At 50.4% G+C, this 24,721-nt stretch overlaps 1 protein-coding gene across 1 annotated transcript; it reads left to right on the top strand.

Annotated features, from left to right (window-relative positions):
- The first annotated feature begins 794 nt into the window (after positions 1 to 794).
- Positions 795 to 17,443, top strand: ANKRD53 (ankyrin repeat domain 53). Its single transcript, XM_060247437.1, has 7 exons — positions 795 to 912; positions 2,850 to 2,877; positions 4,611 to 4,740; positions 7,062 to 7,261; positions 8,900 to 9,064; positions 12,490 to 12,610; positions 16,715 to 17,443. The coding sequence occupies exons 1-7, from the start codon at positions 795 to 797 to the stop codon at positions 17,441 to 17,443; spliced, it is 1,491 nt and encodes a 496-aa protein (XP_060103420.1).
- The last annotated feature ends 7,278 nt before the right edge of the window (positions 17,444 to 24,721 follow it).

Below are 24,721 nucleotides of genomic sequence, written 5' to 3' on the forward strand. Positions count from 1 at the left end.
AAAACCAGCACACAGGCAAACTTGAGATTTGTTATTATCATTATTATTTGTTTATTTCCTAGGATAGGATTTACGGTATACATTATATATACATACTTTTGAAGTCCACCCCCCCACCCCCCAAAAAAACACACAAACACACACGCACCAGTGACTGGCACAGCAATCTGGAGGTTTTTTTGTTGTTCAGTCGCACAGTCGAGTTCGACTCTCTGTGACCCCCTGGACCAATAAAAACTGGTTGGTCTTCAAGGTGCTACTTGACTCCTGCTTTGTTCCACTGCTTCAGACCAACACGGCTGCCCCCTTGGAATGGATCTGTCTCCAAGAGGAGTGCTCTGTCATTACGAGGCTCGTCCTGTTTGGAGTACCCGTGTCCCCTGCACTCACACGAACACTCCACCCGCACCCTGTTTCTGCTACAGCACCTATGAAGCCGTGCAACACCGCGTCACTCTAAGCCAGGGGTGGCCAATGGTAGCTCTCCAGATGTTTTTTTTTTGCCTACAACTCCCATCAGCCCCAGCCATTGGCCATGCTGGCTGGGGCTGATGGGAGTTGTAGGCAAAAAAAAATCTGGAGAGCTACCCACCCCTGCTCTAAGCGACAGCCACGTTTCTTTAATCTTTAAATGTGTGTGTGTGTGGGGGGGGGTTATTCCTTTGACTGGGCAGTGGAGCGGCGGGCGCCCCAGCCGGGACTCGAACTCGCGACCCTCCAGCGGGGCCCCTCCGCTCCCGGCAGCCCCGCCCGCCAGCCTGGCGCGGTTTCCAGGGCAACGCCGGCGCGTCAAGATGGCGGCCTCGAAGCGCGGCGGGATCCTGCGCAGGCCCTCTGCCGTCCCGTCCCATCCCAGCATCGCCTTGGCCAAGGCCAGCCCCAGCGGCACCCTCTGCAGGCCAGTGATTGACGGCGAGGGGGCGGGACGCCGGGCGCGCGTGCGCCCAGAGGGGGAGGGAGGGAAAAGCTGTCTGAGGAGACAGGCGGGAAACGCGGGGGCTGGGGTTGCCAACCTCCAGGTGGGGGCTGGAGAAGCAATAAACTGTGAACCAAAAAGAAAAATCCCGAACTTTTATACTCTGTAGCGATTTCTTAAGTACTTTAGAGATACCGAATCGCATAGTAAAGAAGCAGTCTTTTTGGACACATAGTAGGGTTGCCAAGTCCAATTCATGAAATATCTGGGGACTTTGGGGGCGGAGCCAGGTGACTTTGGGGGTGGAGCCAGGAGACATTAGGGGTGGAGCCAAGATCAAGGCTGTGACAAGCATAATGGAACTCCAAAGGGAGTTCTGGCCATCACATTTAAAGGGACCGCACACCTTTTCAATGCCTTCCTTCCATAGGAAATAATGAAGGATAGGGGCACCTTCTTTGGGGGCTCGTAAAATTGGACCCCCTGGCCCAATCTTTTTGAAACCTGGGGGGTATTTTGGGGAGAGGCACTAGATGCTATACTGAAAATTTGGTGCCTCTACTCCAAAAAACAGCCCCCCCAGAGCCCCAGATACCCACGGATCAATTCTCCATGATTTTCTATGGGAATAAATCTCCCTAGGGAATAACAGAGTTCCCAGCAGACATTTCTCTCCCCCCGTTTTCTGACGACCCTGAAGCGGGGGGAGGTCCTCCAAACCGGGGGATCCCCTGCCCCCACCTGGGGATTGGCAACCCTAGGTTCTGGCCATCACATTTAAAGGGACGGCACACCTTTTCAATGCCTTCCTTCCATAGGAAATAATGAAGGATAGGGGCATCTTCTTTGGGGGCTCATAGAATTGGACCCCCTGGTCCAATCGTTTTGAAAGTTAGGGAGTATATTGGGGAGAGCCTTTGGATGCTATACTGAAAATCTGGTGCCTCTATTTCAAAAAACAGGGCCCCACAGCTCTAGATACCCACAGATCAATTATCCATTATTTTCTAAGGGAATACGCCTCCTTAGGGAATCATGAGTTCCCAGCAGGCATTTCCCTCCCCTCCCCCCGCTTTCTGATGACCCTGAAGCGGGGGGAGGGTCTCCAAGCCAGGGGATCCCCTGCCCCCACCTGGGGATTGGCAACCCTAACACATAGTCCCATTCACAAGTCATTACATTTCTCCAACGTTCCTCTGTAATTGGTGTGGCTCCAAAGGAAAAACAGTGTTCCTTTCGTGTCAGTCGACTTCAAACTTATTGCATTATTGCGCCTAATGGAAATGCATTAAGAATTTTTGATTGATTCCCACAAAAATGGTTCTGGTGGGAAAAATTCTGGAAACAGCAGAGTTGGACTTCTTGTCCCAGCTGTTAATATGGGAAATCTAAAGAAGAAGCAAGAAAATATTGGATGAAATTTTATGCCTGGTTAGAAAACCAAGACTCTTAAAATTCTCTGATGTGAACTTATTTTTTCTTCTTTTTTTCCTGTGCTTTATAGTATAAAATTTATCCTTACTGGAATTGTTAAAATTACTAGACAATTTTAACAAAAGGTTTATACTGTGAAATTTGAAAATGGATTCTGTGCAGCTGCGACAAAATAACAGGGGACAATTTATGTAAAGAAAATATTGTCGAATTCAGTTTTTTTGAACGTATTCCTATGCAAAAATAGTACCGGAATGTATTGTGGTTGTTTTTAATTTTTTTCCCATTCCCTAGCCCTTTTCCTTTCTGAAACCAATAAAACTTTTTGAAAATTAGAATGTTTGATTGATGTCAAATTGTGAATACTGCAGAACAGCAAGGCTCTTGAAAAAAACATTTGTTGAGCTGTTGCCAAATTCTTGGCTGAAATTGTCAAAAATTATTCTAAGCAGGTTTTATTGTGATTCTTTATCATTTTAGCCTTTTATGCTTTGAACAGATATATTGGATTCAGCGTTCCCTCTCAGGTGAGTTCGTGTAGCTAGCTCACACATTTTTGCCTTCGCTCAGGAAGGATGACCCCAGAGCACACTAATTTATGTAGTAGCTCACAACTTTTAATGCCAGGAGCTCACAAAGCAGAATTTTTGCTCACAAGACTCTGCTGCTTAGAGGGAACATTGATTGGATTGTTGTTTGGTTGACAAGTCTCTGTATATCTCTTGGTTATGCCAATAAAGGTGTGCTATTGCTATTAAAAAAAGCATTCTAATGCGAAACGTGATCTGTCAACTGACACGTAAGGAACACTGTTTTTCCTTCGAAGCCATTCCATCAAAGAGGAGTGTTGGATTCCACACAGAGCATTTGGAAAAATGTAAAGATTTGTGAATGGGACTATATGTCCAAAAGGACTGCTGCTTCTCTGTAGTGGAGCCTTCCCTCATGAAAGAAACTGTTTTTTACTGTGTGACTTGGTATCTCTAAAGTACTTAAGAAATTGATAGCGTCTATAAACGTTTGGAATATTTGTTTTTGTGCACAAATTATTATTATCTCCTACAAAGTAGGAGTCAAGTGGCACCTTTAAGACCAACAAAGTTTTATTCAGAATGTAAGCTTTCTTCACAGTTCATCAGACGAGGAATCAGGCACAGTGAGCTGAGCTACGTAGAGCTGGTAGGCAGTGGTTTAGAATGCAAAATGGTACAAATTTAAGATCTACTGCGTTAAATCAGTTTTAAGAAGGGGATCAAGAAGAGGCAGGGGACAAGGAAACAGTGGCATTGCTAAGAAAGAAGACCCAATTTTGGGCCACCGTTTCTTAGCATTGTTGATGGCTGCGGACACAGCTTTGATTGCATTGGTTTGATTCCCCTTGATTCCCAGCATGAAACGTGGGCTACAACTAAGAACATAAGAACATAAAAGAAGCCATGTTGGATCAGGCCAATGGCCCATCCAGTCCAACACTCTGTGTCACACAGTGGCAAAAAATTTTATACATACACACACACTGTGGCTAATAGCCACTGATGGACCTGTGCTCCATATTTTTATCTAAACCCCTCTTGAAGGTGGCTATGCTTGTGGCTGCCACCACCTCCTGTGGCAGTGAATTCCTCATGTTAATCACCCTTTGGTTGAAGAAGTACTTCCTTTTATCCGTTTTAACCTGTCTGCTCAGCAATTTCATTGAATGCCCACGAGTTCTTGTATTGTGAGAAAGGGAGAAAAGTACCTCTTTCTCTACTTTCTCAGTCCCATGCATTATCTTGTAAACCTCTATCATGTCGACATTTCTCCAAGCTAAAGAGTCCCAAGCGTTTCAACCTTTCTTTCAACTGAAGTTTAATAATAATAATAATAATAATCAGGGCTTGTTTTGTATGAAAAGCCCAGTGGGAACTCATTTTCATATTAGGCCACTCCCCCTGACATCACCATTGTTTCACATAGGGCTTTTTGGTAGAAAAAGCCCAGTGGGAACTCATTTGCGTATTGGGCCACACCTCCTGACGCCTAGCCAGCCGGAGCTGCGTTTCTGTGTGTTCCTCCTCAAAAAAAGCCTCGATAATAATAATAACAATAATAATAATAATAGAAGCAACGTGACTTGAAGAGAAAAAGAAAAAGATTATGTCGACAGAGGGTGGATGAGAATTTGACACCCTCTGAGTGAGGAATCCCACCAGCTAGATTTGAAAAGGACAAGCAGAGGGACTGATCTGTGGCTGTCTCGTTGCTTTCCCTCTTCCAGACCTGTGAAAACCGTGGTGATCAAGACCAGCAGCCAGAATGATGAGCTCTACGCAGCCTCCACTGGACAAACCCGCTGGCTCCAGATGACCCTGCAGAAAACCGAGTGTCCCACCCAGGCCGACATTAACGTAAATGCCATTTTAAGTTGCTGTTGTTTTATGGGGGGGGGCGCGTTTATTGACACACTGCATCTAATTTCTCAGAATCAAAACACACACACTCTCCATACGAAGAACAAGCATTAAATATTAGAATAACCTTTATACAGGGGTGGAATTCTGTCAGGAGCTCCTTTGCATATTAAGCCACACACCCCTGATGTAGCCAATCCTTCAAGAGCTTATAAGGCTCTTTTTTGTAAGCTCTTGGAGGATTGGCTACATCAAGGGGGTGTGGTGTAATACGCAAAGGAGCTGCTGTTAGAATTCCAACCCTGCCTATATATATATTTTTAGACTGTTTTTAGATTATTTAAATATTTAATTGTTATCTGTATTGAATTATATAATCTTGTTTTATTGTTTTAACATGGTTTTACCATGTCCTGTAAGCTGCCCTGAGCCTGCCTCGGCGGGGAGGGCGGGGTATAAATAAAATTTATTATTAATATTATTATATGAAAACAAAAAAACAAAAATCAACATATAAAACGTATCATGGGGGAAATTCCACAAGCTGGAACGAGTGTATGTGTTCTTTTGATGGTCTTTACACAGTGAGGTTTATTTTGTCTTTTCTTGATATTCTACCCCGTGGTCCCATTTGTATTTTGCACGCCGGTGAAGCAGTCTGGTGCAGAGGTTCAGGTTGGAGTAGGATTTTGGAGACCTGGGTTCAAATCCCCACCCTGCCATGGATCTCACTGGGAGAACGGGGCCACTCACACATGCTATGCCTAACCTCCCACACTAGAGCGGTTGTGAGGATAAAATGGAAGGGAGAAGGATGTAAACCACTTTGGGTCCCTGTTGGGAAGAAAGGGGCAGGGGTATAAAGGAAGCCAATAAAATCACAGGTTTTGCCCTTATGGGGCAGTGCGGGACTCTAAGGTCCATTGTCCCCTCTGCAGAAGTTGGTCAACATGTGGCACATCCAGGACTCCGAGGCGCTTCCACACTAAATAATACACTTTCAATCCGCTTTGCAGCTGGATTTTACGGTGTGAAATGGCAACATCCACTTGCAAACAGTCACTGAAGTGGGTTGAAACTGTGCTTTTTACCCTGTGTGAAAGTGGTGTGCCGTAATAGCCCGCTTTCTCCGTACAACAGACCTGCGGAGTAGGCTGCATGGAGAAATGGAACTTTCCCCTTGGTCCCTTGTTTCTGTAGGACCAGGATCGGTGAGGCAGGATAGCTGCTCAAGCCAGTATCTTGGTGTAGTGGTTAAGAGACTTTAATCGGGGAGAACCGGGTTGGCATACAAGTATAGGCATCTTCAAGAGGGGATTGGATACACATCTGGAGCAGAGGGCCATCAGTGGCTATTAGCCACCGAGTGTAGATGTGGTGCTGGAGAAGACCCTTGAGAGTCCCTTGGACTGCAAGAAGATCCAGTCAGTCCTAAGGGAAATCAACCCTGACTGTTCCCTGGAATGTCAGATGCTGAAGCTGAAGCTCAAATACTTTGGCCCCCAAATGAGAAGGGAGCGGTCCCTGGAGAAGACCCTGATGCTGGGAAAGGCAGAAGGCAAAAGAAGAAGGGGACGGCAAAAGAGGAGATGGCTGGACAGTGTTACTGATGTGATTAACATGAATTTGAGCAGACTTCAGCGGATGGTGGAAGACGGGAGGGCCTGGCGTGACTTTGAACATGGGGTTGCAAAGAGTCGGACTCAACTGTGCGACTGAACAATATAGATAGAAATCTGTCTTCGGCACTGATGATTTCTATTCTTGGTGCTTGGGGGGGGGGGGGCAACAGTGGGAGGACTTCTAGTGTCCTGGCCCCACTGATGGACCTCCTGATGGCACCTGGTTTTAGGTCTGGGGGGTTTTTGGCCACTGTGTGACACAGAGCATTGGACTGGGTGGGCCATTGGCCTGATCCAACATGGCTTCTCTTACGCTCTTATGATTCCCCACCCCTCCTCCACATGCACATGCCGATGTGACCTTGAGTCAGCCACAGTTCTCTCAGAGCTGTTCTTTCAGGAGCAGTTCTCTGAGACCTCTCTCAGCCCCACCTCCCGCACAGGATGTCTGTTGTGGGGAGGGGAAGGGAAAGGAGATTGCAGGCCGCTCTGAGACTCCGAGTGAAGGGCGGGATATAAATCCAACCTCCTCTTCTTCTCATGCAAAAGGATCCAGGTTCAATCCGTATCATGTCCAGTTTAAAAAAAAGATCAAGTTGTATTCATTTCCGGGCTTCCTTACTGGGGAGGGGCCATGACTGAGGTGCAGGGCATCCGCACAGCCTGCTCAAGGAGGACCCTCTTTTTCTCTGCCAGGGCTTCTCTGCGCTCCATTCTGCTGCCTTGTTTGGCCGGCTGGACTGCCTCAAGGTGCTGGTGGAGAAGTACAATGTGGACGTGGATTCACCCAGCTTGACGGGTTGGCGGCCCGTACACTTGGTCATGAACAAAGAGAGTGAGGGCCGCGCGCTGGAGTGCCTGGAATACCTCATCAGCTGGAACGCTGACGTCAATGTGTGAGTGCCTCCTCAGTTAGGGTGGGTCTCTAGGTGACCTTAGGGTGGCCAGTCTCAGTCTCTCGGCCTCACCTGCCTCACAGGTAGGGTTGCCCAGTCCAGTTCAAGAAATATCTGGGGACTTTGGGGAGGAGCCAGGAGACATTGGGGGTGGAGCCAGGAGCAAGGGTGTGGCAAGCATAATTGAACTCCAAAGGGAGTCCTGGCCATCACATTTAAAGGGATCGCACACCTTTTAAAATGCCTTCCCTCTATTTATTTCTTTTTCAAATGTTGCCAAATTCAAGGCTTCATCATTTTGAAACTTCTTAGAAAAATGGGCTGCCAGCAGCCTCTGACAGTAAAGCCGCCTATATTGCTGTTTCCGAATGAACCTTTGTCAAAGAGGCATTTCCCACTCATCACAACATCCCCAAACACGTCATGTAGCACTAGCCCTGGAAAAACTCTCCCAACCTCGTGCAATGGGCCTGCAGGTGATAGGGTTGCCAAGTCCGATTCAAGAAACATCTGGGTACTTCGGGGGTGGAGCCAAGAGACTTTGGGGTGGAGCCAGAAGACCTTGGGGGTGGAGTCCGGAGCAAGGTTGCGGCTAGTGTTCCCTCTAAGCTGAGTTCATGTGAGCTAGCTCACAGATTTTTAGCCTCCAGCTCACACGTTTGTCTTCGCTCAGGAAGGATGATCCCAGAGCACACTAATTTAGGTCGTGGAGCTCAGAACTTTCATGCCAGTCGCTCAAAACTTTAATGCCAGTTGCTCTCAAAGTAGAATTTTTGCTCACAAGACTGCAGCTTAGAGGGAGCATTGGCTGTGACAGATTCCAAAGGGAGTTCTGGCTATTGCATTTAAAGGGACTGCACACCTTTTCAATGCCTTCCCTCCATTGGAAATAATGAAGGATAGGGGCACCTTCTTTGGGGTATCATAGCATTGGACCCGCTGGCCCAAACATTTTGAAAATTGGAGAGTATTTTGGGGAGAGGCACTGGATGCTATGCTGAAAATTTGATGCCTCTACAGTCCTCGTCCAGAGCCCAAGATACCCACAGATCAATTATCCATTATAGCCTATGGGAATCAGTCTGCATAGGGTATAATGCCCAGCAGACATATCCCTTTCTGATGACCCTGAAGCAGGGGGAGGGCCTCCAAACTGGGGGACCCCCTGCCCCCAACTGGGGATTAGCAGCCCTACTCACTGGGTGACCTTAGGGTGGCCAGTCACACTCCGTCAGCCTCGCCTGCCTCACAGGGTTGTTGTGAGGTAGGGCTACCAAGCCCCTGGTCCAGGCGGGGGTTTTCCCATCCGGGAGGTTCCCAACGCGGCAGCCCACATTGGGCCAGCGGGGGGAACCTTCCCAACATTGCCAGTGCGATGACGTCACCTGGAAGTAATGTTGTCACGGTGGTGACATCATGAGGCGGCCGCTCTAGGCGTTTCTGGGGAAACTCTATGGTTTTTCCTGGACGCTCTAGCCGTTTGAGAGGGAAAACTCTATGGAGGCTGCGAGGGACTTGGCCACCTTATTGTGAGGAGAAAATGGAGGAGAGGAGAACAAGGTCCACCATCCTTAGTCCTCACTGGGGAGAAAGGTATAAATAAAGAAATCAACCAATGAGCGAATCCCCCTTTCCCAGACAGAGCCAAAATGGAGTCTCGCCTCTTCACAAGGCAGCCAGCGAAGGCCGAACCGATTGCGTCAAGGTCCTCATCGAAGCCGGGGCAGATGTCCACGCCAAGGACAACGAGGGACAAGAGCCCATCGACCTCTGCAGGATGTGGGGCCACCGAGAGTGCTCCAAGTGAGTGCTTCATCTCAAGGCTTTGTGGCTAAGGTGGGATGGGCACGTGGCATGGGTGCGTGCCAACCTCTTGGCGGGACCTGGAGATCTCCCGGCATTACAGTTGATCTCCAGATGGCAGAGATCGGTTCCTCTGGGGGAATTGGTGCTCTGGAGGGTGGATTCCCAAACCCCACCCTCTTCAGGCTGCACCCCCAGATCACCAAAATCCTGCCAAAAATCTCCAGGGATCTACCCCTCCCGGTAGCAAATGCAGTACAAGACAGAGTCGGGATACAGGATGACCTTGACAGACTGGGAAACTGGGCTAAAAACGAATAAAATGAATTTTAATGGGGATAAATGTAAAGTTCTGCATTTAGGTAGGAAAAATCCAGTGCATGATTATAGGATGCGGGGGGGACTTTTCTTGGCAGGAGGATGTGTGAAAAGGATCTAGGGGTCTTAGTGGACCACGGACTGAACATGAGTCAGCAGTGTTATGCAGTAGCTAAAAAGGCAAATGTGATTTTGGGCTGTATCAATAGAAGCAGGGCCTTTTTTTGAGCAGGAACGCACAGGAATGCAGTTCTGGCTGACCTGACTTGGTGTCAGGGTGTGTGACTCAATATGAAGGAGGAGGAGAAGGAGGAGGAGGAGGAAAAGAAGACTGCAGATTTATACCCTGCACTTCTCTCTGAATCAGAAACTCAGAGTGACTTAAAATCGCCTATATCTTCCTCCCCCACAACAGACACCCTGTGAGGTGGGTGGGGCTGAGAGGGCTCTCCCAGCAGCTGCCCTTTCAAGGACAACTCCTATGAGAGCTATGGCTGACCTAAGGCCATCCCGGCAGCTGCAAGTGTAGGAGTGGGGAATCAAACCTGGCTCTCCCAGATAAGAGTCCGCACACTTAACCACTGCACTAAACTGGCTCTCTCAGAATATGTAAATGAGTTCCTGCTGGGCTTTTTCTACAGAAAAAGAGCCCTGAATAGAAGTAGCACATCCAGATTGTGCGAAGTGATGGGATCACTTTACACTTCTCCGGTTAGTCTTCATCTAGAGTACTGTGTTCAGTTTTGGGCACCGCATTTTAAGAAGGATATAGACAAGCTGGAATGGGTCCACAGGAAGGTGACAAAGATGGTGAGGGCTCTGGAGAGTCCCATGAAGAAAGGTCGAGGGAGCTGGGCATGTTTAGCCTGGAGGCAGCTGAGAGGTGATATGATCACTATCTTCAAATACTTGAAGAGCTGTCATTTAGAGGATGGTGCAGAACTGTTTTCTGTGGCCCCAGAAGGTAGGACCAGAACCAACGAGTTGAAATTAAATCAGAAGGGTTTCTGGCTCAACATTAGGAAGAACTTCCTGACCGTTAGAGCGGTTCCTCAGTGGAAGAGGCTTCCTCCTCGGGAGGTGGTGGGCTCTCCTTCCTTGGAGGTTTTTAAACAGAGGCTAGATGGCCATCTGACAGCAATGAAGATCCTGTGAATTTAGGGGGAGGGATTTGAGAGTTTCCTGCATTGCGCAGAGGGTTGGACTAGATGACCCTGGGGTCCCTTCCGGCTCTATGATTCCTGACAGTTAGAGGGGTTCCTCAGTGGAACAGGCTTCCTCCTGGGTGGGGGGGGGGCTCTCCTTCCTTGGAGGTTTTGAAGCAGAGGCTAGATGGCCATCTGACAGGAATGAAGATCCTGTGAATTTAGGGGGAGGGATTTGTGAGTTTCCTGCATTGCGCAAGGGGTCGGACTAGATGACCCTGCGGGGTCCCTTTCAACTCGGGAGGTGGTGGGCTCTCCTTCCTTGGAGGTTTTTAAACAGATGGCCACCTGGCGGCAATGCTGATTCTGTGAATTAGGCAGATCATGAGAAAGGCAGAAGGGGTTGCATCATTTCTTGTTGCCCTTTCTTACACACCTACGGAAATGCTGTTTGCCACTTTGAGGTCAGTTAGCAATTTTTCTCCAGGCCAGTTCAGCTAGAAATCCTGGAGGGTTTTTCTTTTTTTCTTTTTGCCATCTTCTGGGTGTGGAGCAGGGGACATTGGGGTGTGTATGGGGAGGAGGCATTTGTGAGTTTCCTGCATTGTGCAGGGGGTTAGACTAGATGACGGTGAGGGACGGTGGCTCAGCGGTATAGCATCTGCTTGGTAAGCAGAAGGTCCCAGGTTCAATCCCCGGCATCTCCAACTAAAAAGGGTCCAGGCAAGTAGGCGTGAAAAACCTCAGCCTGAGACCCTGGAGAGCCGCTGCCAGTCTGAGTAGACAATACTGACTTTGATGGACCGAGGGTCTGATTCAGTATAAGGCAGCTTCATATGTTCATGACCTTGGAGGTCCCTTCCAACTCTATGATCCTATGAACCCAAAACTGGTGACCCTACCCATGTTGTGAGCATAGATCCCCACGTCCCCCAGCCCTGTAAACCTCTCTGGTTTGAACAAGTAATGATATATGCTTCTGTTTCCTTTGGTCCTGCAGCCGCGTGAAAGGAATTATTTCAGCATGAAATGTGCCGCGTGCAATGGTTTTTGTTTCATGCCCCTCTTGTGAGGCTTCTTCCCCTCCAAGGAAGGAGAGCCCACCACCTCCCGAGTTGAAAGGGACCCCCAGGGTCATCTAGTCCAACCCCTTGCGCAATGCAGGAAACTCACAAATCCCTCCCCCTAAATTCACAGGAGAGACTGGCAGAGACTGACCAAGAGAGAGATCTTGGGGTCGTGGTAGATAACTCACTGAAAATGTCAAGACAGTGTGCGTCTGCAATAAAAAAGGCCAATGCCATGCTGGGAGTTATTAGGAAGGGAACTGAAAACAAATCAGCCAGTATCATAATGCCCCTGTATAAATCGATGGTGCGGTCTCATTTGGAGTACTGTGTGCAGTTCTGGTCGCCGCACCTCAAAAAGGATATTATAGCATTGGAGAAAGTCCAGAGAAGGGCAACTAGAATGATTAAAGGGCTGGAGCACTTTCCCTATGAAGAAAGGTTGAAACGCTTGGGGCTCTTTAGCTTGGAGAAACGTCAACTGTGGGGTGACATGATAGAGGTTTACAAGATAATGCATGGGATGGAGAAAGTAGAGAAAGAAGTACTTTTCTCCCTTTCTCACAATACAAGAACTCGTGGGCATTCGATGAAATTGCTGAGCAGACAGGTTAGAACGGATAAAAGGAAGTACTTCTTCACCCAAAGGGTGATTAACATGTGGAATTCACTGCCACAGGAGGTGGTGGCGGCCACAAGCATAGCCACCTTCAAGAGGGGTTTAGATAAAAATATGGAGCACAGGTCCATCAGTGGCTATTAGCCACAGTGTATGTGTGTATATAACATTTTTTGCCACTGTGTGACACAGAGTGTTGGACTTGATGGGCCGTTGGCCTGATCCAACAGGGCTTCTCTTATGTTCTTATGACTCGACCTCTCTGTCTCTTTGCAGGTATCTCGCTTCTGCCATGTGGAAAATAGACAAGCGAAATCTTGCTCAGGAGATGAGCCGGCTGAATGAGACCAAAAGGGAGTGTCAAGAGGAGGAGGAAGAGTTCTTGAGAAAGCGCCAGGTAAAGAGCAACACAGAACTCCCTCAGAAGTCATTGAGAGTCATGCGCAGTTTATTTGTGTATCGCTTTTCTTTCAAGTGTCAAGCCAAGCAGCCTACACAGAGGTGTCAAACATGTGGCCTGTGGGCCAGATCAGGCCCCTGAGCACCTGGCTCTCGTCTGCTTCCTTCTCCCTCTCTCTTGCTTCCTTCTGCATAACAGCTTGCTTCGCAAGGCTTGCTCAATTGCGCAGGCGCTACAGAGCAAAGCCTCTATTTTCTCCATTGGCTGAGACTCCTCCCTTGGGGAGGAAAGGGGGAAGGCAGAGCTCATTTTTCCAGGGTCTCTCAATCACACAGCAAATCCATTGAGCCAAGCCTCTCTTCCTTCAGTTGGCTGAGGCTTCTCTCCCTCCTGGTCCTCCGGGGAAGGAAGGAAAGAGGCAGAGTTTCCTTTGCCCAGTTCCTTGGAAAGCACCTGAAGCGTTAAGCTAATGTTTTAAGCCGATGTTTTAAGCATGTTTTATTGTAAGGCTTTTTAAAATCTTTGTGTTTGTGTCCTTTTTAAAGTTTATAACTCATTTATTCATTCACTCACTCATTCATTTGGCTTATATCCCGCCCGCCCCACCGAAGCAGGCTCAGGAAGTTTAATCTCTGCTACCTGGCATTACATTTTATGACAAGCATATATAAATATATATATAAATAGAAGACAAGCGAACACAGACAGACTGGCCAACGAAGCAGGTCTTCCCCATCCCCTCTGGGGGCAGATCTCCCTGCCCTCTGCCGCCCTCTGCATCCAGGCCCTGGTACTCCTTGGCAGTCTCCCATCGTAACAGCACCCAGGCCTGACCTTGCTTGGCCTCTGATATCCGACAAGATTGGGCTAGCTTGGGCCGATCAGCTGGTTCACAGGCCCTGCGGTGCCTGAGCTGCCAGAAGAGCGCCAGGGTTCTTGACAAGATCGATGACCAGGGCTTCTCTTTCTTTCTTTTTGTAGCAGGAACTCCTTTGCATATTGGGTCCGACTCAAGATATATCTGGGGACTTTGGGGGGTGGAACCAGGAGACTTTGGGGGTGGAGCCAGGAGCAAGGGTGTGACAAGCACGGTTGAACTCCAAAGGGAGTTCTGGCCATCATGTTTAAAGGGACCGCATGCCTTCTAAATGCCCTCCCTCCATTGGAAATAATGAAGGATAGGGGCACCTTCTTTTGGGGCTCATAGCATTGGACTCCCTGGCCCAATGCTTTTGAAACTTGACGGGTCTTTTGAGGAAAGGCACTGGATGCTATGCTGAAAATTTAGTGCCTCTGTCTCAAAAAACAGGGCCCCCCCCACAGCCCTAGATACCCGTGGATCAATTCTCCATTATACCCTATAGTAGGGTTTCCCAAACTTTTCTTTCCCGTGGCCCTGTTATTTTTACACTTCTCCTTCATGGCCCACTAAAATTTGGGGGGGGGGAGCCAGGAGACTTTGGGGGTGGAGCCGGGAGACAGGAATTATGTCATTTCCCGTGGTGTCAAGGACCAAGTGATGTCACTTCCGGGGCACACTGAACCAAAACTCCACCTTTTCCTGAGATGTCACTTCCAGGGCACTCCCCCAAACCTGCCTCTTCTTCAGAAGTAAATTCATTTTCAAAAAAATCTCTCTGAAACTCATACTGAGCCAAAATGGGGATGGAAAATGGGCGGTCCTCTCTTTTCACCCCCACACCTGCATGCACCTATCTGTTTGTGTGTTCTTCTGCAGCTTGCAAGCCCATGTTCAATTGCCTGCACCACCTACACACCCCTTCCTCAACAGCACTGGGCAGTGTACGCAGTTGGGAGTGCTGTTGCCATTGCCTTCAGGAATGCCAGCACTGTGTACCACCCACACTGGGCCCTGGTAGCTGCTCTACCTCAAAATATGCTGACACATTTAGTAGGCCCTTCCTTCAGCTGCTACTACTGGAACCCTGACTCAAGCTGCAACCAAGCTTGCTTGGTTTCAAGAAAATCTTTTGACAGCTATTTTTCATACTTCTCTTTGATTGAAACACAGGGAAATTGCTGTGAAAGGTAGCAGAGAATTGTACTGCAATTAAGGAATTAATTTCAAGTTATATGAAATTCATACAAGCTTTTCTGCAGTTATCCCAAAAAGGATATTTATGAGGGACTTGCAGCTTTTTACTGGCTGTGTTTCCCATGCCTTTAAAAGCAACCTGTTGTGCAGATACTTAGCCAGTGAACTACTTTCATCCTTTTAAATATCTACAGGAGTTTAATTTTGGTGTCAGACAGCTGTTAAAAGCAGGACCAGTAAAATGGTGCCAAGTTCATAGTACCATCTCTTCCAGTGCTGTTGAGATATACCGCAGTAATCTCCAATAATCTCTTTCTGCCCCACACCTCTTACTCTCACTCATTCACACAGAAATCTCATAGAAGGCTACCTGGCTACAACTGGGGATGCCAACTTTTCACTGGTAGAGCTCCTATGTCTGCAACAACAGTATGATGAACAGAAAAGTTTCATCCAGTAAAAATGGAAGGAAGGAAAGAAAGGGAAAGAATGAAATGGAAGGAAAAGAAAAGAAAGACATGGGAAGAAAGAACATAAACATAAGAGGAGCCATATTGGATCAGGCCAGTGGACTATCCAGTCCAAACTGCCTTCATACAATGTGCCAAAAGCACCAGAATGTCCACCAATGGGGCCAGGGCACTAGAAGCCCTCCCACTATTGCTCCCCCCACAGCACCAAGAAGAAAGAAAGGAAGGAAGGAAGGAAGGAAGGAAGGAAGGAAGGAAGGAAGGAAGGAAGGAAGGAAGGAAGGAAGGAAGGAAGGAAGGAAGGAAGGAAGGAAGGAAGGAAGGGCAAAGGGGGGGGAAAAGCCTTCCTCGCCATCAGATGACCCCAGCCAGCAAATATTGTCCAGGGGTTGTTTGGTAAAAAAAAAATAGCTACTGAAATGCCCACTCCCTGCCCCTGCCAGCTGAAAAACACACACACACCCTTCTTTGCCGCCCAGGCTTCCCAGGGAAATCTCCCCAAAAGAACATGCTGCAAGGCACATGAAAGCTCATACCTTGAAGAGCACTTCATGGGTCTAAAGTGCCAGTGAATGCCAGCTTTTCTCTCAAACACTGGGAGTGGGGGAGAAGAAAGGAGAGGCAGCCCAGCTCCTCTCTGCACAACACAGAGATAGGGTGGAGCTAGCTTTGCTGGGGGCGGGGCTAGCTTTGGCTTTTCTTGTAACCCGATAGTGAGGCTTCTGTGGCCCGGTACCGGGTCACAACCCTGCAAATGGGAAACACTGCCCTATGGAAATCAGTCTCCATAGGGAATAATAGCGTGCCCACAAGACATTTACGTCCCCCTCCCCACTTTCTAATGACCCTGAATCAGGGGGAGGGCCTCCAAACCAGGGGATCTCCTGTCCCCACCTGGGGATTGGCAACCCTAATGGGCCACACACCTCTGATGTAGCCAATCCTCCTGGAGCTTACAGTAGGCCCTGTACAAAGAGCCATGTAAGGTCTTGCAGGATTTGCTACATTAGGGGTGTGTGGTCTAATATGCAAAGGAGTTCCTGCTACAAAAATGAGTCTTGTCGATGATAGGGTTGCCAAGTCCATCTGCCGCTGAGGCGGGGGACTTGTTCCTCGCGAGTGCAAAGCGTACGTGGCGCGTTGACGTCACCCAGAAGTGACATCAGTGCGTTGGGGATGTTGTGCCAGGGACGCTCTAGGAGTCACAATAAATCTCCATGGTACCATAGAGTTTTAGCACTATTCCTAGAGTGTCCCTGGTACGATGACATCCCTTCTGGGTGATGTCATCGCCCCAGGGACAGCGCATGCCAACAGGGCTTTTCGGGGACAAGGATCCTGCAGCAGCATGCTCCTTGCTGGGGGGTTGGGACCCTTCGGGGCAGGGGATTCCCTGCCCACCCCCCAGTGGGAGCTTGGCAGTCCTAGCTGATGAATACCAGAGTTGCGATGCAAAGACAGGCCACGGCAAACAGGAAAAGCTTCAATCAGGATTCAGGTTGTGGAGGATGCACCCAAATGCAGAGAAGACCCCATCCCTTCACATGTTTGGGGGTTTCTTTTCTTTTCTTGCAGATGGAGCTGAACCGCTTTAACAAGTTAGTGTTTTCCGAATGGTTGGCAAAGAAGCATTTGTCTCCCCCCTCTGCTCGGATTCTGGGCTTTCTGGAAAAGAGGGCTCAGTCAATCATCCTCCAAAAGAAGCGTGAGCGATGGGGCGGGCTGGGCACCCTTACGAGCAGCCTGTGGGAAGCAAGCTGGCCAGACACCTTCCAGCGGTACGGGCAGCAGCCTTGGAACCCGAGCTCCAACCCAGCCAACCCACCGGTGACTTGCATCTTCCGCCCCAACATGGTCCGCCTCGGGGTCAGCCCGGATCCATCTGTGGACCACGACTTCAGCTCCTTCCTCTTCCTCGCCAAAAACAGGGATGGCGAGCACGAGATCCGGGTGGGCAAAGTCGGCAAGGCCTTCACCGTGCCCGTCCTGTCCCGGGAAACCATCCAGAGGAGCCTCTACCCCCACGCCTGGCCCTCCCGCCTGAGGGTCCCCCAGGGTTTCAAGCCCCAGCACATCTGGGACGTCAAGCGGAAGCGCCCCCCGAGCCCACAGCACAGGTGGACAGACCAGATGGCCCTCAGCTTGCGCCAGACCCTCGATCCCACATTTGTCACCGCCTTGAAGGCCCACCTGGCCACCTACAGTGACGCGGAGGCGCTTTTCGCGAAGCTGGACTCGGACTGTGAAGGCAACAGAGAGCCATCCGGTCAGAGCCTCAGCAGCAGCCGCAGTCGCCATCACTAATGGCTCTTCCGCCACCCAGCCATCTTGGAAACAGCTTCCTTCCTGAAAGAGCCTTCTGCAGTAGAGCGACAGAGCATGGGAGAGGGGCAGCCATTCTCCCACAGTTTACTAACCAGCCAGTCCACCAGAGAAAACGCTCAAGCAGCCAAAATGGCTGAAAAAACATTTCTATCAGAAGTGGCATTAAACCAGCTTAGCCAACAGCCAATGGGTATCCTGTCTTATTGGGGCTGGGGCTCAGTGGCTGAGCCTCTGCTTGGCATGTAGAAGGTCCCAGGGTTCAATGCCCGGCAGCATCTCCAGGGAAAAGGACCAGGCAGGGGGTGATGGGAAAGACCTCTGCCTGAGACATAAGAACATAAGAGAAGCCCTGTTGGATCAGGCCAACAGCCCATCCAGTCCCACAATCTGTGTCACAGAAGAACATAAGAGAAGCCCTGTTGGATCAGGCCAGTGGCCCATCCAGTCCCATACTCTGTGTCACATAAGAACATAAGAGAAGCCGTGTTGGATCAGGCCAGTGGCCCATCCAGTCCCATACTCTGTGTCACATAAGAACATAAGAGAAGCCGTGTTGGATCAGGCAACTGGCCCATCCAATCCCACACTCTGCGTCACATAAGAACATAAGAGAAGCCCTGTTGGATCAGGCCAACGGCCCATCCAGTCCCACACTCTGTGTCACCGAAGAACATAAGAGAAGCCCTGTTGGATCAGGCCAATGGCCCATCCAGTCCAACACTCTGTGTCACATAAGAACATAAGAGAAGCCCTGTTGGATCAGGCCAATGGCCCCTCCAGTCCCACACTCTGTGTCACAGAAGAACATAAGAGAAGCCCTGTTGGATCAGGCCAACGACCCATCCAGTCCCACACTCTGTGTCACAGAAGAACATAAGCGAAGCCCTGTTGGATCAGGCCAATGGCCCATCCAGTCCAACACTCTGTTTCACAGAAGGACATAAGAGAAGCCCTGTTGGACCAGGCCAATGGCCCATCCAGTCCCAAACTCAGTGTCACATAAGAACATAAGAGAAGCCGTGTTGGATCAGGCCAGTGGCCCATCCAGTCCAACACTCTGTGTCACATAAGAACATAAGAGAAGCCCTGTTGGATCAGGCCAGTGGCCCCTCCAGTCCCACACTCTGTGTCACAGAAGAACATAAGAGAAGCCCTGTTGGATCAGGCCAACGACCCATCTAGTCCCACACTCTGTGTCACAGAAGAACATAAGCGAAGCCCTGTTGGATCAGGCCAATGGCCCATCCAGTCCAACACTCTGTTTCACAGAAGAACATAAGAGAAGCCATGTTGGATCAGGCCAATGGCCCATCCAGTCCAACACTCTGTGTCACACAGGGGCCAAAAAACCCAAGTGCCATCAAGAGGTCCACCAGTGGGGCTAGAAGCCCTTCCACTGTGCCCCCCCCCCCCAATAATACAGAGCATCACTGCTCCAGACAGAGTTCCAACAATAAGATCCTGGAGAGTCGTGGAAAGGAGCTGTGGCTTAGTGGTAGAGCCTCTTGTTTGGTGTGCAGAAGGTCCCTGGTTCAATCCCCAACAGCATTTCCAGTTAAAAAGGGACCCGGCAGCAAGTGATGGGAAAGACCTCTGCCTGGGTCCCTGGAGAACTGCTGCCAGTCTGAGCAGATGGACCAAAAGTCTGATTCAGTGTTAGGCAGCTTCTTGCGTTCACAGAATTTCCGACATCCTGATGCCCACCAAGAGTTTTTAGAAATTGAGGGGGACCAGGTGGGCTTCCTGCCCAGCAGGGCTTTTGATTGGCTGTTGGACACCTGTGCAAATTAAAATAACAGTTTCCATGGCAGTTAGTACTAGTTTTGGTTGGTGAGCAGGGATGGTGAGCATGAGGTCCGGGGGGGGGGGGGCAAAGTCGGCAGGGCCTTTGCAAATTAAAATAACACCTGTGCAAATTAAAACAGTTTCAGCGGCAGCTACTACTACAGTGTCGGTTTTATACTCTCTTTTACTAGACTTTCCCAATTCAGGTGGGTAGCCATGTTGATCTTAAGAAACAATAAATAGCCAACAGTTTCAATAGCCAATTCATATACAAAAGAACCCCCTCAGGTAAGCTCCTCCATTAAGGAAGCTCCCACAAGATAATGACTCGGATCTATCCCACCTGCCTGAGTAGATATAAATTACCTGCCTACCAATTGCTTCTCAATTTGATCCAGAGAGAACTCCAGTTTTCTGGGTTATACCTCTAAGGATGCCAGTCACAGTTGCTGGCGAAACATCAGGTCTCACAATGCCAAGACCACGGCCACACGGTCTGGAAAATCTACAACCGCCAATGGACTCCAGCCATGAAAGCCTTTGACAACAAACAGAATAAAGTCTGAGTCCGGTAGCCCTTTTGAGACCATCAAAGTTTAATACTGGTCATAAGCTTCTGGCTGCACACAGACTTCCATCATGCACACAAAAGCTTATAGCCAGAATTAAACTGTGTTGGTCTTAAGGGGCCACTGGGCTTGTACTTTGGACTATCCCTAGGTATTTTGTTAAATATGACTTCTTTTGGCCCCTGCAGTTGGGCTTCCTTCGTGTGCGGCTCTGGCTCTTGTGGCAGCCATTTTGGGGACTCCGTCCTGACCCAAGGTGTCCGAATGGTACTGCCTCGTTGCTGAAGATGCAAGCCAGTAGTTTCTGCATATATATTAAAGAACACGCAAGAACCTCCTGAAGATCACACTGGCACAACTAAAACAAGCCCAATTTGATTGGTTGGGAGGCAACTCTGACTGGGAGAAAGGGGGAATTTGAGGTAAATTGGGAGGGGGGCGGATTTCCCAAACTGCCTCTGGATCATTCTGTACCAAAAAACCCAACCAAGGCTAGGCAGAATCAAGGGACTCACTTCCTGTTCCACTTGGCAACCGAGGATAGAAGATATTGGATTTATATCCCACCCTCCACTCCGAAGTCTCAGAGCAGCTCACAATCTCCTTTACCTTCCCCCACACCCACAACAGACACCCTGTGAGGTGGGTGGGGCTGGAGAGGGCTCTCACAGCAGCTGCCCTTTCAAGGACAACTTCTGCTAGAGCTATGGCTGACCCAAGGCCATTCCAGCAGGTTCAAGTGGAGGACTGGGGAATCAAACCAGTTCTCCCAGATAAGAGTCCACACACTTAACCACTGCACCATTACAGCAAGAGGACTCTCACAGCCCTTTCAAGGACAACTCCTGCGAGAGCTATGGCTGACCCAAAGCCATTCCAGCAGCTGCAGGTGTAAGAGTGGGGTATCAAACCCTGTTCTCCCAAATTAGAGAGCTATGGGTGACCCAAGACCATCCCAGCAGCTGCAAGTGGAGGAGTGGGGAATCAAACCCGGTTCTCCCAGATTAGAGAGCTATGGCTGACCCAAGGCCATCCCAGCAGCTGCAAGTAGATGAGTGGGGGAATCAAACCCAGTTCTCCCAGATAAGAGAGCTCTGGCTGACCCAAGGCCATTCCAGCAGCTGCAGGTGGAGGAGTGGGGTATCAAACCCGGTTCTTCCAGATTAGAGAGCTATGGGTGACACAAGGCTATCCCAGCAGGTGCAAGTGGAGGAGTGGGGAATCTAACCCAGTTCTCGCAGATAAGAGAGCTCTGGCTGACCCAAGTCCATTCCAGCAGGTGAAAGTGGAGGAGTGGGGAATCTAACCCGGTTCTCCCAGATAAGAGAACTCTGGGTGACCCAAGGCCATTCCAGCAGGTGAAAGTGGAGGAGTGGGGAATCTAACCCGGTTCTCCCAGATAAGAGAGCTCTGGCTGACCCAAGGCCATTCCAGCAGGTAGAAGTGGAGGAGTGGGGAATCAAACCTGGTTCTCCCAGATAAGAGAGCTCTGGCTGACCCAAGGCCATTCCAGCAGGTACAAATGGAGAAGTGGGGAATCCAACCCGGTTCTCCCAGATAAGAGAGCTATGGCTGGACCAAGGCCATTCCAGCAGGTGCAAGTGGAGGAGTGGGGAATCAAACCTGGTTCTCCCAGATAAGAGAGCTCTGGCTGACCCAAGGCCATTCCAGCAGGTGCAAGTGGAGGAGAGGGGAATCAAACCCGGTTCTCCCAGATAAGAGAGCTCTGGCTGGCCCAAGGCCATTCCAGCAGCTGCAAGTGGAGGAGTGGGGAATCTAACCCGGTTCTCCCAGATAGGAGAGCTCTGGCTGACCCAAGGCCATTCCAGCAGGTGCAAGTGGAGAAATGGGGAATCAAACCCGGTTCTCCCAGATAAGAGAGCTCTGGCTGACCCAAGGCCATTCCAGCAGCTGCAAGTGGAGGAGTGGGGAATCAAACCCGGTTCTCCCAGATAGGAGAGCTCTGGCTGACCCAAGGCCATTCCAGCAAGTGCAAGTGGAGGAGTGGGGAATCCAACCCAGTTCTCCCAGATAAGAGAGCTCTGGCTGACCCAAGGCCATTCCAGCAGGTGCAAGTGGAGAAATGGGGAATCAAACCCGGTTCTCCCAGATAAGAGAGCTCTGGCTGACCCAAGGCCATTCCAGCAGGTGCAAGTGGAGGAGTGGGGAATCCAACCCAGTTCTCCCAGATAAGAGAGCTCTGGCTGACCCAAGGCCATTCCAGCAGGTGCAAGTGGAGGAGTGGGGAATCAAACCCGGTTCTCCCAGATAGGAGAGCTCTGGCTGACCCAAGGCCATTCCAGCAGGTGCAAGTGGAGGAGTGGGGAATCCAACCCAGTTCTCCCAGATAAGAGAGCTCTGGCTGACCCAAGGCCATTCCAGCAGGTGCAAGTGGAGGAGTGGGGAATCTAACCCAGTTCTCCCAGATAAGAGAGCTCTGGCTGACCCAAGGCCATTCCAGCAGCTGCAAGTGGAGGAGGGGGGAATCCAACCCGGTTCTCCCAGATAAGAGAGCTCTGGCTGACCCAAGGCCATTCCAGCAGCTGCAAGTGGAGGAGTGGGGAATCCAACCCGGTTCTCCCAGATAAGAGAGCTCTGGCTGACCCAAGGCCATTCCAGCAGGTGCAAGTGGAGGAGTGGGGAATCCAACCCAGTTCTCCCAGATAAGAGAGCTCTGGCTGACCCAAGTCCATTCCAGCAGCTGCAAGTGGAGGAGTGGGGAATCCAACCCAGTTCTCCCAGATAAGAGAGCTCTGGCTGACCCAAGGCCATTCCAGCAGCTGCAAGTGGAGGAGTGGGGAATCCAACCCGGTTCTCCCAGATAAGAGAGCTCTGGCTGACCCAAGGCCATTCCAGCAGGTGCAAGTGGAGGAGTGGGGAATCCAACCCGGTTCTCCCAGATAAGAGAGCTCTGGCTGACCCAAGGCCATTCCAGCAGCTGCAAGTGGAGGATTGGGGAATCCAACCCGGTTCTCCCAGATAAGAGAGCTCTGGCTGACCCAAGGCCATTGCAGCAGCTGCAAGTGGAGGAGTGGGGAATCCAACCCAGTTCTCCCAGATAAGAGAGCTCTGGCTGACCCAAGGCCATTCCAGCAAGTGCAAGTGGAGGAGTGGGGAATCCAACCCAGTTCTCCCAGATAAGAGAGCTCTGGCTGACCCAAGGCCATTCCAGCAGCTGCAAGTGGAGGAGGGGGGAATCCAACCCGGTTCTCCCAGATAAGAGAGCTCTGGCTGACCCAAGGCCATTCCAGCAGCTGCAAGTGGAGGAGTGGGGAATCCAACCCGGTTCTCCCAGATAAGAGAGCTCTGGCTGACCCAAGGCCATTCCAGCAGGTGCAAGTGGAGGAGTGGGGAATCCAACCCAGTTCTCCCAGATAAGAGAGCTCTGGCTGACCCAAGTCCATTCCAGCAGCTGCAAGTGGAGGAGTGGGGAATCCAACCCAGTTCTCCCAGATAAGAGAGCTCTGGCTGACCCAAGGCCATTCCAGCAGCTGCAAGTGGAGGAGTGGGGAATCCAACCCGGTTCTCCCAGATAAGAGAGCTCTGGCTGACCCAAGGCCATTCCAGCAGGTGCAAGTGGAGGAGTGGGGAATCCAACCCGGTTCTTCCAGATAAGAGAGCTCTGGCTGACCCAAGGCCATTCCAGCAGCTGCAAGTGGAGGATTGGGGAATCCAACCCGGTTCTCCCAGATAAGAGAGCTCTGGCTGACCCAAGGCCATTGCAGCAGCTGCAAGTGGAGGAGTGGGGAATCCAACCCAGTTCTCCCAGATAAGAGAGCTCTGGCTGACCCAAGGCCATTCCAGCAAGTGCAAGTGGAGGAGTGGGGAATCCAACCCAGTTCTCCCAGATAAGAGAGCTCTGGCTGACCCAAGGCCATTCCAGCAGCTGCAAGTGGAGGAGGGGGGAATCCAACCCGGTTCTCCCAGATAAGAGAGCTCTGGCTGACCCAAGGCCATTCCAGCAGCTGCAAGTGGAGGAGTGGGGAATCCAACCCGGTTCTCCCAGATAAGAGAGCTCTGGCTGACCCAAGGCCATTCCAGCAGGTGCAAGTGGAGGAGTGGGGAATCCAACCCAGTTCTCCCAGATAAGAGAGCTCTGGCTGACCCAAGGCCATTCCAGCAGGTGCAAGTGGAGGAGTGGGGAATCCAACCCAGTTCTCCCAGATAAGAGAGCTCTGGCTGACCCAAGTCCATTCCAGCAGCTGCAAGTGGAGGAGTGGGGAATCCAACCCGGTTCTCCCAGATAAGAGAGCTCTGGCTGACCCAAGGCCATTCCAGCAGGTGCAAGTGGAGGAGTGGGGAATCCAACCCGGTTCTCCCAGATAAGAGAGCTCTGGCTGACCCAAGGCCATTCCAGCAGGTGCAAGTGGAGGAGTGGGGAATCCAACCCGGTTCTCCCAGATAAGTGAGCTCTGGCTGACCCAAGGCCATTGCAGCAGCTGCAAGTGGAGGAGTGGGGAATCCAACCCGGTTCTCCCAGATAAGAGAGCTCTGGCTGACCCAAAGCCATTCCAGCAGGTGCAAGTGGAGGAGTGGGGAATCCAACCCGGTTCTCCCAGATAAGAGAGCTCTGGCTGACCCAAGGCCATTCCAGCAGCTGCAAGTGGAGGATTGGGGAATCCAACCCGGTTCTCCCAGATAAGAGAGCTATGTCTAACCCAAGGCCATTGCAGCAGCTGCAAGTGGAGGAGTGGGGAATCCAACCCAGTTCTCCCAGATAAGAGAGCTCTGGCTGACCCAAGTCCATTCCAGCAGCTGCAAGTGGAGGAGTGGGGAATCCAACCCGGTTCTCCCAGATAAGAGAGCTCTGGCTGACCCAAGGCCATTCCAGCAGGTGCAAGTGGAGGAGTGGGGAATCCAACCCGGTTCTCCCAGATAAGAGAGCTCTGGCTGACCCAAGGCC

Source organism: Heteronotia binoei, chromosome 9 (assembly GCF_032191835.1).
Source record: "Heteronotia binoei isolate CCM8104 ecotype False Entrance Well chromosome 9, APGP_CSIRO_Hbin_v1, whole genome shotgun sequence".
NCBI classification, from domain to species: domain Eukaryota; kingdom Metazoa; phylum Chordata; class Lepidosauria; order Squamata; family Gekkonidae; genus Heteronotia; species Heteronotia binoei.

What these genes read in the sequence shown, in the direction of transcription:
- ANKRD53 (XM_060247437.1), top strand. Translation starts at nt 795, where the DNA reads ATGGCGGCCTCGAAGCGCGGCGGGATCCTGCGCAGGCCCTCTGCCGTC. An exon ending in GATTCAGCGTTCCCTCTCAG is followed by an intron (nt 2,878 to 4,610) that starts GTGAGTTCGTGT and finishes TCCCTCTTCCAG; the next exon opens with ACCTGTGAAAACCGTGGTGA. An exon ending in AGTTCTTGAGAAAGCGCCAG is followed by an intron (nt 12,611 to 16,714) that starts GTAAAGAGCAAC and finishes CTTTTCTTGCAG; the next exon opens with ATGGAGCTGAACCGCTTTAA.